This window comes from Acipenser ruthenus, chromosome 24 (genome assembly GCF_902713425.1).
Source record: "Acipenser ruthenus chromosome 24, fAciRut3.2 maternal haplotype, whole genome shotgun sequence".
Lineage (NCBI taxonomy): Eukaryota > Metazoa > Chordata > Actinopteri > Acipenseriformes > Acipenseridae > Acipenser > Acipenser ruthenus.
This window is the reverse complement of record NC_081212.1, coordinates 28,439,974-28,452,073: the sequence shown is the minus strand read 5'-3', so window position 1 is coordinate 28,452,073 and position 12,100 is coordinate 28,439,974. Positions and strand designations below refer to the sequence as shown.

Here is a 12,100-nt window from a genome sequence, read left to right as displayed (position 1 = left end):
CTGTAGTACCAGTTCTCGTTGCTGCGAGGACTCTTTTACCAGACGGACAGGCAAAGAGGGCACTTCCTGTGGTGATACCATGGCAACGTGTCAACAACTGAGAAGCGAAGGTAAGAACTTTGCAAGTACAATGTTTTAGTAAATAACCAATGTTATTATTTTTTTTTTTTCTTTACATTACCAGTAGCCTGTATTTTCTTAATATGATGAAACGCAGAGTTTATGTGGATGCAGTTGTATTTTGCCATTTTATCTTGAAAACCACTCTCTGCTCGCTGTGACATTACGAATTACTGATGCGAACACTGTTTAATATTGAGTATGTGGTAATATATTGCTGAGACTAGTGTACTTATTTGTATTCGCAATCTTTTCACCTGTAAAATACTTCTGTTGGGGATCCATATTACTGTGGGTTACAAGTTAATGCTAAAAAAAAATGTCTACACAATATAACTTTAAAACGAGAAGGAACCAGAATGATAATTAATAAATTGCCTTTTTTTATTATTATTTGTATTAATTATTTTTATTTTAGATTTGTTTCACCTTTTTTGGAGTGTCTCACATTGCACGTCTTTGTTTAAATATCAGCATTACCTGGCCTGTAAACTAGCTTCAGGATGCCTGTCTACATGAGAAAAAGCTTGCTGCAGATCCCCTCCCCGTCCGAGGAGGCTTGCAGTGTGGATGAGGAGGAGGCTTTTTTGAAGGACCCTGAACAGATTCAGGATGAGCTGCCCCAGCCTTTTCGGATGATCAGCAAGCTGATAAACACATTGATCGACGATGCATGGAGCTCTATCCAGAACAGAGCACAAATCAAGCTTGCACAACAACTAAAGAAACAGTCACCAGTCTTAGAAGCAACAGGTCAAATCCAGGTGAGCATTCAAATCTACCACTTTTTTTTTTTTGTAAGCATGGTACATTCTCATGATTCTGTTTAAATAGGACTGTAAATACCTCTGAAATTATAACAAGACCCACAAAATACCAACATTACTGTATTGGACTTTATGTCGGGCAGAATCAATCTTTAGGTATTCCTCGGAATATGCATTTTATTATGTAATCTTTATCTTTCACACAGATTTCTGGAAAGACCAACTGCCTGGCGAGCTCAGATGATGGTGAATATGTCTTTGCTGGGGTTTCTAAAGGACTTTGTGTATTCAGTGCTTTAACTAACTTAGCTGTTTCCGCTTGGGAAGAGGAAGATGTGGAGGTCACTTCTCTTTGTGTTACTTGTCTTGGAGGGCAAATGTATCTCATTGCGACTGTGGATGACATGGGTAATTATATATATTTAATATGGCTGTGCAGAAAAACAGATATTTATTTGACCCTCAAAACACTGAAATTCTCTTCATAGCAACAGTAATAGAACATTTACAATATTCAGCCACCAGGTTATGCAATGCCCAAGTGAAAATCCAATTAAAGTCAAAATATCTTTTTTTTTCATAAAATGTTTATATCAATATCATATCACAATGTACTTATCATTAGCAAAGGATAGTCCTATTTTCTATTTGTGTATCGCAAATATTACATTGAGGTTAAACATTTTCCTTTATTTTTTTTTAGGTATTGCACGTCTCTTAGTTCATTTTTCTAATTTCATCACATTAATCAAAGTCATCAATGAACCTGTGAGTATTGTTGTTAGTATTAGTAGTAGTAGTAGTAGTAGTAGTAGTAGTAGTAGTAGTAGTATTATTATGGTTATTTTTTCACATCTTTGGAAACCCCGTATAGGATGTTAAGAATCTAAAGGTCACATTTCACTTTTGTCAGTGGTATTTTTGTTAGGGGGAAAGTCAAACTTCAAGACAGATTACACTATAAAAACAAGGGATGTTTTTATAGTGTGCCATAAAAACATAGATAGAGAGATTGATGGCTTTTTGTGGTAGTAATGTAAACAATTCATTGATCTTTACCTAAATCTATGTAATTTTATCCAGGAAGATTTAAGTAGAAGAAACCTCTGTACCAAGTTTGAGCTGTCAAGAGGAGGGGATTTTGCAGGTGTAATGTTGGAAGGTAAAACACTTTCCCTAAGAAAAAAAAAAAACTAAAAAGAAATGTGATGTACAAATATATAAAATATATAAAAGTCGCTTCTTTTTTGCAGGACAGAAATCAATAAATGAATTGGTGATTCATTTCTAGCAACCCATACTCCAGATAAAGTGGGAAGCCAAATCGCTGACTCACTTTTATAAAGTCTGGAGGCTGCTTACTTGTTCTGCACATTTAGCCTAGTTTGAATTGCTTAACCAAGCCTGGCTTCTCAACACAGGCAATGGGGAGTCTTGGCTGGAGGTCTACCGCTTTCCTAAAGATTCCTGGCTTCGGGAGCTTGAGCTCGCGCAGACAACATCACAAAAACAGGTGACAGCAGGCCAGACATCGGGAGTATGATTCCAATATCGTCATGTCTTAGAATTACAAAGGCTGAACTGTTAACCCATCAGCAATGATAATGAGTGCTAAAAAACACATTGAAATGGAAAACACCAGTTTAAAAAAGAAAAGAAAAGAAAATGTTTCCCTATCATATCTATATTCAGTTGATCTCATGGTATTCCTCTTGTATCAATAAACTAGAAAACTAGTTCCCAGTTAGAGTTTGCAGGTTATCTTCATGTGTAAAGTAATGTTCCGTGGCATTGTTAAAGGGTACTCGGTAATGCATATTTTCTTTGTTTTATCATTTGCATCATGTTTGGTGCTTTATGTGATTATGTTGCTTCTTTTATATGTTTTTTAATCCAATTGTTTTGACCGTTTTAGCAAACTGCTGATTCTCAAGATGGCGTTTTGACAGAAACGGTAATAATTTAATGTTTTAAAAAATTATGAAAAAAATTGCCCCTTATAACATGCTAGCTGTAGTTTCTTGGCAATAGCTTCCAGTAGTTTGTAGAATTCATATTTACAATTTTTTTTTTATCTGCTAGTGCTAATTTAGCAATAGTAAAGTCACTTAAAGTATGATAATTATTATTGTTTACATTAATATACATGTAATATTAATATAATATTAAAATAGTTTTGTTTTAAAAAGTCAAATGAACATCTAGGATTAGGACTAATGAAATCTTTAAAAAAAAAAGTTAAACTGACGAAAATAAAATAGATCTTGTCGTTTTAGGTACCTCATATTAGCAGTGTTGGAGATTTGAAACTGTCCCCTTCAGTGATTATAATGAAAATCAAGCCACCAAAATCCATTTCAGGTACAATAAGCACAACCATTTCCTCTCTTTCATGGTGTGCAATTGCAATTTTAAAATACTTTTTCATCTGATGTCAACTCATTCTGATTTCTGAGTTCCTTTTCAGTGTAAAAAGACGTGTAAGTATATATTTTAAAAAAACTTGTCTTGCAAATTAAAATTTGTATTTTTGTACTCTTACAGGTAACAAAAAAAAAATCCTGTGTAATCTTTATCACAGGTACTAAGGTGTTTGAAAAACTGAGCAAAGGCTGCTGCATTATTCTTCTCACTTTGCATATTTGTGCTCATGATCTATACATCTTGATCCCTGATCTTTTGTGTTTTAATGTGCAATGCTATTGAATAATCCAGCTAAGTGATAGTGTTTGTGGTTCTGTTTTCCTGGTCCACTTTGTAAAACATTCCAGTTAAACAGCATTTTAAAAATAGTTTTGAACGCAGGCGTAACATAACCAAACCATCCTTCATGGCGGTTCTTTGTACCAATCCCTTGCTTATTCAGACTGAATAGAGATGTGAAATGTCTAACTATTCTAGAATTGTGCTTTTAAAACAGGGACTTCTTTGAAAAGTCCATTTGAAGTCTTACAAAAGACCGAGGATGGCAACGTCATTGGCTCAGGCCAAAACCATATGATCAGCTCACGCCAGTGGGAAGAACAAGAAACCATATTTCAAAGTGTGTACAAGAAGTATCTTGATACAGTTGAATCGATGAAAACAGAAGATAAACCATGGTAAATCTGCTAAGTAAAAATGTCACATTTTATGATTTCAAGAAAACCAGTGTCTTACTCTGTAACACTTTGAAGGGTTAAGAGAAATAGTGTTATGTACGTTTTTGCTCAAAGAAGTAGTACTGTTGTTGATCAAAAAAAAAAAACAAAAAAAAAACTATAAATGGGTAATTGTATGTAAAAATAATGTGATATCTTGTAACAATTGTAAGTCGCCCTGGATAAGGGCGTCTGCTAGGAAATAAATAATAATAATAATAATCATGCAATATATATTCTACGTGAATTATGCTTGTTTAAGAGCTTCTTTCTTTTGTTTAGTTTGATATTCTATATTTCATTTAAAATCTGACATGCTAAGTACTGCAAAGCTTGTGATGTGTTTATTGTTTTATTACAGTGAAGGTACATTTGACTTTCTGCTACCTGGAGGGTTGTTGCCAATGTTCGGGGAAGTGAAAGGCCCGACAGGTATGTAAGTGTGTCAGGCCTGATCCAATATTATTTCTGTAATATGGAAAACAATGCGTGCGGTATAGCATTATTCTGCAAGATTAGAAACATCTTCAGTACACTGCAACAGTCTGCAGATGGCCCTGCTCTTGGTACAGTGCTGCTGTTATGTTTAGATGGAGTATTTTGAGTTAGTTTAAATAACAGATCGTCCAAGTGCATTTTTAAGTACAGGTATGTACCATTCACAACCACTGAAATAGATTTTTGAACCCAGGAGTTACACACAACGGAGGTGTTATAAATGCTGTTTTTTTTCAACAAGGTAAAAGGGGAATATATTATCACAATAAAACAGATATTTTTTTTTTGGTTGGCATCAAAATCATATATTAAGCCAGCATTTGATAAGTGAATTGCATTGTATCTCAGAGACGCTAAAGAAACAGTTCATCACCTGTACAAACATATTCAATCTAACAGTAAGGGAAATGTTTTTTTTTCTTCCTCAGGTGTGCCTGTTGCTATAAGTCTGTGGTGGAGTGGAAATCATGATCTTCTAAAGTATCTACTTGTTAGGCCTACAAAAGACAAAAACGACAAAACAGGTGAAATGCTTCTGAACAACTCTCACTGATTTAACAATAACTGTATACATTGAATAAGAATTGATACCATAACATTCTTCTTGTATTTAGTCTTAATTCATTCATGAAAGGTTTTTGGAATAGGGCAGGTTATCTTTTAGACCTGAATGACAATTACCGTGCATCATTGCAATGTTTCTAATTTCTTAATTCAGAGGTTGAGCCCAAACCTGATGTTGTGTGGCCCAATGCACGTCCAATTCTCTGTTCGGCGGTCAGCAGGTGCACCAAGTATATAGCTCTTGGGCTCACCGAAGGCTTGCTGACTGTATGGGATGCATATTTAGGTAAGGTGCAAATGACAGATTACCATCATTGAACAATAAGACTTAACCATAGAATTATCAATACATCTCGCTCCTTCAGGCAAATCCCAAAAGGCTTGCATTAGTCATTAGAAAGTAAGAGCACATCGTGGATATTGCGCTTTCCACATTAATAGCCAAACAACGTCACTGTCCTCATTACCCTGAGCTCATCACAAACACACACTATGTTTTTTAGTTGTTTGTCCAGTGAGGCACAGCTGGAGCACAAGATGTCTGTTAAGTTAAGACATTCTCCAAATAACTTGGGTGTTTTACATAATCAGATTTTGAAATCTTTATAAAAAATAACTCCCCCGTTTATTTTGGGTGTAACCTGGACAATGGAAATGTTGCAATTTATCTGGCAAATTGATTACTTGCTACATTTTTGTTCTGAAGTTTTTGTACCCAATTCCATTACAATCTCTAACACGTAAGGGATATTGTTAAATGACCTTTTATACATTTAGAATTCAGCCCTACGATTTGAAATGTATCTCTCTCGTGCTCTGCAGGTCTTCCCTTGTCAGTGCTTTCAATCCCCAGGGACAGTGATATAAGACATGTGCAGTTTATGGAACCCCACACTGTCAATAAAGATAATGTCACATGTAGCACGTTCCAAGTGAACCCCAAAACTCAGGTCTTGGTATCTTGCAAAGATGGGGCATCCCATGTGGTTGTGTCAGTAAGAGGCAGAGACACCACTGTTACAAGGTTAACTGAAAGGTGAGTTTCAATGCTCTTCAGTAAGTTCTTCATTCAAATCAATATGTTCTTCCAGTGCCATTAAGAAACGCATCTACTGTATTGACAAGGCCATGACCACAAGCTTCTATATATACTAAAATAAATATATTGTATCAAGAAAATATGTCATTGTTTACTATTAAAAGTAGGTTTTAACATCAGAATAATGGTTTATTCTGTTCCTTTATTTACTCAATCTAAAGTGAAAGCAAAGCTAACCGATTCGTGATTTATTATTAATAGGTCTGAAGATCAAAGTTCCCTCCCCAGTGCAATACAATCCATACCTTTTCAACCCAATTTGGTGAGTCACTTGAATGTTAGTAAGCCATTCGTGTGATCATGAGCACTTAAGCCAATTTGTATAAGTTGTGTCATTTATCAAGAACGCTGGTGATGCAGTGCCTCTGATATAATTACAAGGCGTTGTTGGCTCCTCTTCATTTAAATGTGTTCTAAATTGAATTATTTTGGATCCTGTGGCATTCAGCCTTGTACTATTAAAACAGACCAGCAGCTAGCAGCTTTCCTCTTTGAAGAGCAATATATAGATCATACCCAGCTTTATTTACCCTAAAAGAAACATGGGTATTATTATCTTTTATGGAAATTGTTAGAAAATATGTATTAATACATCCTATGTGAGTTCCATGATATGTTTCTATTGTCAGGTCCTTTTCATGTCCAGGAACGGCACCATAGCGCTCATGGACAGCACTGACGGGGCCCTCATCTGTAATTTCGGGCTCCCAGCTTTACATGCCTTGGCTACTCCATGGGACCCAGTCTTTCTGCTGGACCCAGAGAGACAGTCCCTGTTCATAAGAGGTACTAAATCATTCCCTTCCCCAGACCGAGGAGATTGTATGGGTTAATATTGTGTACAGTCAAGCAGAACGGATCATCCAACAGCAGGCAGTTTAGGTCATCTCTATACAGTATAAAAGACGCTAACTCAGATTCAGAAAGTGATGTACGACCAATTTGTTGCCACAAGGTGGCAGTTGATGTCATTTTAATGTTTCTACAAAATGGTTATGATGGCAGCTGCTTCAGTAAATTGACATATTGTTGTCTTATCTCTGAGCAAAATGGTTCAATCTAACTGAAAAAAGACTGGAATGAAAAATACATACCGACTACTAATAGTTTCTTCATTGTTTACACAAAATAGTGCAGAAAAATCATTCTGTACTTTCTTTGTAGAAGAATCATTTCTAGAAGATTACATTAAGATAAACTTTATAAATATTAGCAAAACGATTACGTAAACAACAGGAAAAGACTACAACCCATAAAATACAAGACCCACAAACCAATCAGATACACTCCAAATTAGATCAAATTCAAGCAGCTTTTGTAGATTATTATAAAAATCTATACGCACAGCCTGAGAAAGAAAATAGACAAGAAGCTGACTTTTTATTCAGTTGCACCACTTGCACAGTGGATAAGACAGAATATGAGGGTGAATTGAATACAAATCAATGGACAAGAACCATAAAATGGCTCTTTAGGCAGATGGTATCTTACTATATATGGAGCAGCCTAACGATTCCCTCGGGGAGGCGATGTCTTTCCTGGAGGAATATGGTAAAGTCTCAGGGTATTTATTATAGCATTTTAACCCATCAGATCAAATGAAAGAAAGATATAAACTGAAGTGGCATTCAGTACCTATTAAATACCTGTGGGTTAATTTGCCAAAAGACCTCTGAAAGCTATTTCTTTTAAATTGTAACCCTTTAACCCTAATAATCAAAGATGATATGTCCAGGTGGAATCTGCTTCCTCTGACCCCGAGTTCTAGAGTGGAGGCTGTCAGAACAAATGTGTTGCCAAGGTTACGGTACCTATTTCATCCCTTGCCAGTAGAGATTTCCTCAGGGCAGTTTAATGTGATTGACTCATTTCAAGATTAATTCGGAACGGCCAAAGGCCAAGAATCAGATTTAAAACAGTTCAGCTATCAAGAGAGAGAGGAGGCCTGGCACTGCCTTGTCTTGATACCTATTACTGTGCTGCTCAATGGAGACCTCTAGTCTGCTGGTGTAGCTCTCACTATGGAATGGATTGATATTGTAAATGAGATCTCCGTAATGGAAACATTTACCTCTTCTCTTCAATTACAATCAGGAACATGTAGTGTGTAGTTAATGTCCCTCTTTTTTGAAAGGTGGTAACAGTTTGATTTAAAAGGTGCCTTGTTTTTCTTTTACAGGGGATATGAAACTGTCTCCTGATGAGTTGTTGGAAGGGAAGGAAGCTGCCAGTTCACTTTTCATTTTCAATTTCAATCAGTTTTCATTCATGGAATCGTATAGAGACACACAAACGAGCGTCCAGGCTGCCAAGCATCCCGGAACATGGGAGGAGAGATGTGAGCTATACTTACAAGATAGGTGAGCAGTCTGCCTACAGTACTGGACCTGTCTAACCTTTCTGTAAGGACATTTAAGTGATGCTGCTCTTTATAAATTGCTTATTTAAAAAAAAAAAAAAAAAGACATTTTATTAGTGATGAAATTCCACCAAGTTTTCAAAACAAGTTTAAAAGTATTGTGTAAAAAACAATGCCTCAGCAATGTAGAGATGCTGTCAAACCTTGCAAACTTGAGACCTATTAATGAGAGCTGTGTCATTTTCAATGTCAGAAGGCTTGCTTTTTAATAGCATTTACAATAACTAACAAGTGTTTCTATTCAGAACAGATGCATTGGTGTCTATTTGATATAATGAGAACAGACATATCCCCTGCATAGCTCAGGCACGTGAAAACACCCTTTTCTCTCCTGCAATGACCTGTAGGCTGCATTCTCTGGGGGACAGGAATAAAGCAATGGCAGAGTGCTGGAACCAGCTCCAGCAGCATGCAGCTTCGGTCAGGCAGAGGCAAGAGAAACACTTGAATCGGACAGCAGTTACCCAAAGGTCTCAGGTAGGAGGAAAGAGGGAGCTGAGAAGGGCAGAATGTATAAAAAATAAATGTAATGTTATTTAGGGCATCAATTAGAGAACAGCATTCAGTATTTACTCCTACACAAACTTCATTATGAAGAAGCCTAATTTATTGTACACTAGCATAAAATGAATTCTTTTAGAAATTGCATTTGAGTGGAGGGAGGGGAGGAGGTTACGAAAGTGAGTACTATGGTGCATGGCAGAAAATAATGGTAACTGGAATTGACGTGTAGAGAGAGATACAGCTCAGAAAATAGAAGCAGTGTTTAAATAGGAAAGTGTTTGGAAATTTAGAAACTTGAATAGATTGTTTTGTTTTAAAGGCCCTGTAGCAGGATAGTGTCAGTTAAAGTGCTGGTGTGCATGTTTATCAACACAAGCAAGAGACAGGAGCAACTAAACAAGCACAAGAGCCAAAATAAAAGCTTAAACAAAACAATGCTGAGATCAGGCTGGACATTCACCTTCACTGATCACGTTACCTATCAACACCAACACCAACACCAAACACCAAACACCAACCACCAACCACCACCAACCACCAACCACCAACCACCAACCACCACCACCAACCACCAACCACCAACCACCAACCACCAACCACCAACCACCACCCACCACCCACCACCACCAACCACCACCAACCACCACCACCACCACCACCACCAGACAAAGGATTTCTCCATCCTTATATAGCATGTGTCTGGTGCCTAATTAACCATCAATCATTCAATTAAGGCTCCAGCCACATTCTCGCTTGTATTCTGGCAGGGAGGATTTTAACCCCCTCCCTGCCAGCCCTATATATATTTATACATATTTTCACCCTGCCACAGGCCCACTTTCAAATGACATTGTATTGGATTTGCTTAATTAGGGCAATATAATAACACTGCAGGAAGGAGAAAATAGCCTCCCTCAGTATTATTATTATTATTATTATTATTATTATTATTATTATTATTATTATTATTATTATACTTCATGAAACTGGGTTTTAGCTGACATGGCTCAACACTTTAACCAATACGTACACATGTTTCTTGTGTTTTTTTTCTTGTATAGATTCAGTCAACAAGAGTGAAACAAGGAGCCAAAGCTTGATTTTTTTTTTCTTAATCCCCAGGCATCACTTCAATGTGTATGTAGTGTGCTCTGTAGTTCAACATGTGTATCAAGGTTATACTGTAATGTGGTACCTGCTGGCTTCCACAGTGATGGGGGTTGTAAATTAGTTCCATTATTACACATTACTTTTCTTTGTGAGCACATGTTGATCCATTAGCGAAAATTGAATAAAAAAAACATTTCACTGTTCATGTGCGTGTATGTATATATATATTTTTTATTTTTATTTATTTTTTGTATTTTATTTTACAGGTCTCCTTTTAACATTGTGGGGTCTATTCAGTGGATCTAAACAGTGTCAGAACTAAACACGGCTGTTGTTTGATTCATTAAAACAGGACCCTGGATGTTTTAAATATGGTCATGGTCACAGAAGTGAACACCTGTCACATTGTATACCCTTGCAAGCCTGTGCTGGCTGACAAGAGAAAATGAATCTCAGTAGCAGACCTTGTTGAACAAGTTTGAATACTTGAATACCTTTTTAAAATGTATACCTTTTTAAAATGTATAGCTTGTGTAAGTATGCCCCTTTGAGAATCTATGTAGATACCTCCTGCTGAAAGAAGGGAAGCATTACAGCAGACTTTAATCAGGCAGATGTGCCAAGGATTGCAATATAAAATATGTCTATCAGCAGGGATTTGTAGACTGATCAATATTCCAGTGCACCTCTAATCCTCTGCGGAAAGGTCATTGCAGAATCCCGTCAAGCACATTTCTAATTGTGAGCTTCTCAGCAAACTGCCAACCATTATCATAATGCAGCATGCAGACTGCCCAAGATAAATAGGATGTGGGAGAAAATATGAGAAAATGTGTCTTTTCACAAATAAACTAAATAGTGCATGTCTGTATAGCATGCACTGAGAAATGTGCTGAAAAAAGCTTTCATTCATACTGTCTGCACAAGTAGTTTATGTACTAGAACAGTCAAGCAGTCACCCTGACCTCAAAAGAAAGCCTCTGTGAATCTGGAATAATACCAGAGGTTTCAGGAGGCTGAAGGGTTTTGAAGAGTAAAGTTTCATCTCCTTAAATGCATCTGTGGTCTGTTGAGGTACAGCATGTCCAGCATGTCATCATGCTCCTAATGCTGGCTGAAATAAACAGTCAGAGTGTCTACAGAACATCATCACAGCTCCCAGAGTAAAAGCAAATTCATGTATTCATGACTTTGTCCTTGAATGAGAGCAGACGTAGTTCCACAGCTTTCTTTTTTTAAACTATGAACTAATGATTATAACAGTTGAAATTATTAAAATATGACCAGTACCAGTTCAGAGATGGTGTGCCAGCCGAAAACTGATGAGCTATATTATTGGCTCTAGCTGATTACTGGTGGAAAAACAGGGAGGTTTGGTGGTCCAGTGGTTAAAGAAAAGAGCTTGATACCAGGAGGTTCCGGGTTCAAATCCCAGCTCAGCCACTGACTCACTGTGTGTGACCCTGAGCAAGTCACCTAACCTGTGCTCTGTCATGTGGATGAGACGTAAAACCGAGGTCCGAGTGTAAGTGACTCTGCAGCAGTTGCTGATGATTTATAGTTCACTCCATAGTCTCCTTAAGTTACTTTGGATAAAAGCATCTGCCATAATAACAATTTTAAAAATCTATCCCTTTGAAACCTGCAGTCTTTACCTCTCAAGTTATCACATACAAGTCTTGTCTTATGAAACTGACAACAAAGCTATATTTATCTAGACAAGAGTTTCAAATTACAGATTAGATGGTACCGGTAATGAAAATTGCTTGCAGAAGTGAAATGTGTAAGTTTGAATTGATGGACACAAAGATACATTTGATTGCATAGCAGTGATTCCCAATCTGCAAGAGCAGAAGTGTCTGCTGATTATTGACATAAC

At 36.9% G+C, this 12,100-nt stretch overlaps 1 protein-coding gene across 2 annotated transcripts; it reads left to right on the top strand.

The window, feature by feature from the left end:
* Nucleotides 1-26: 26 nt before the first annotated feature.
* On the top strand, nucleotides 27-11,032 carry LOC131700619 (WD repeat-containing protein 93-like). Of its 2 annotated transcripts, none has more exons than XM_058999129.1 (18): nucleotides 27-110; nucleotides 595-884; nucleotides 1,094-1,295; nucleotides 1,591-1,655; nucleotides 1,971-2,049; nucleotides 2,309-2,400; nucleotides 2,803-2,841; nucleotides 3,164-3,248; nucleotides 3,808-3,988; nucleotides 4,389-4,459; nucleotides 4,954-5,049; nucleotides 5,244-5,375; nucleotides 5,912-6,125; nucleotides 6,390-6,450; nucleotides 6,818-6,974; nucleotides 8,368-8,548; nucleotides 8,955-9,084; nucleotides 10,488-11,032. In XM_058999129.1, the coding sequence occupies exons 2-18, from the start codon at nucleotides 624-626 to the stop codon at nucleotides 10,497-10,499; spliced, it is 2,058 nt and encodes a 685-aa protein (XP_058855112.1). In that variant the 5' UTR covers nucleotides 27-110; nucleotides 595-623; the 3' UTR covers nucleotides 10,500-11,032. The 2 variants fall into 2 exon arrangements, with proteins under 2 accessions (XP_058855112.1, XP_058855111.1); XM_058999128.1 differs by lacking the exon at nucleotides 10,488-11,032 and adding an exon at nucleotides 10,173-10,419 and having other exon boundaries at nucleotides 28-110.
* Nucleotides 11,033-12,100: the final 1,068 nt, after the last annotated feature.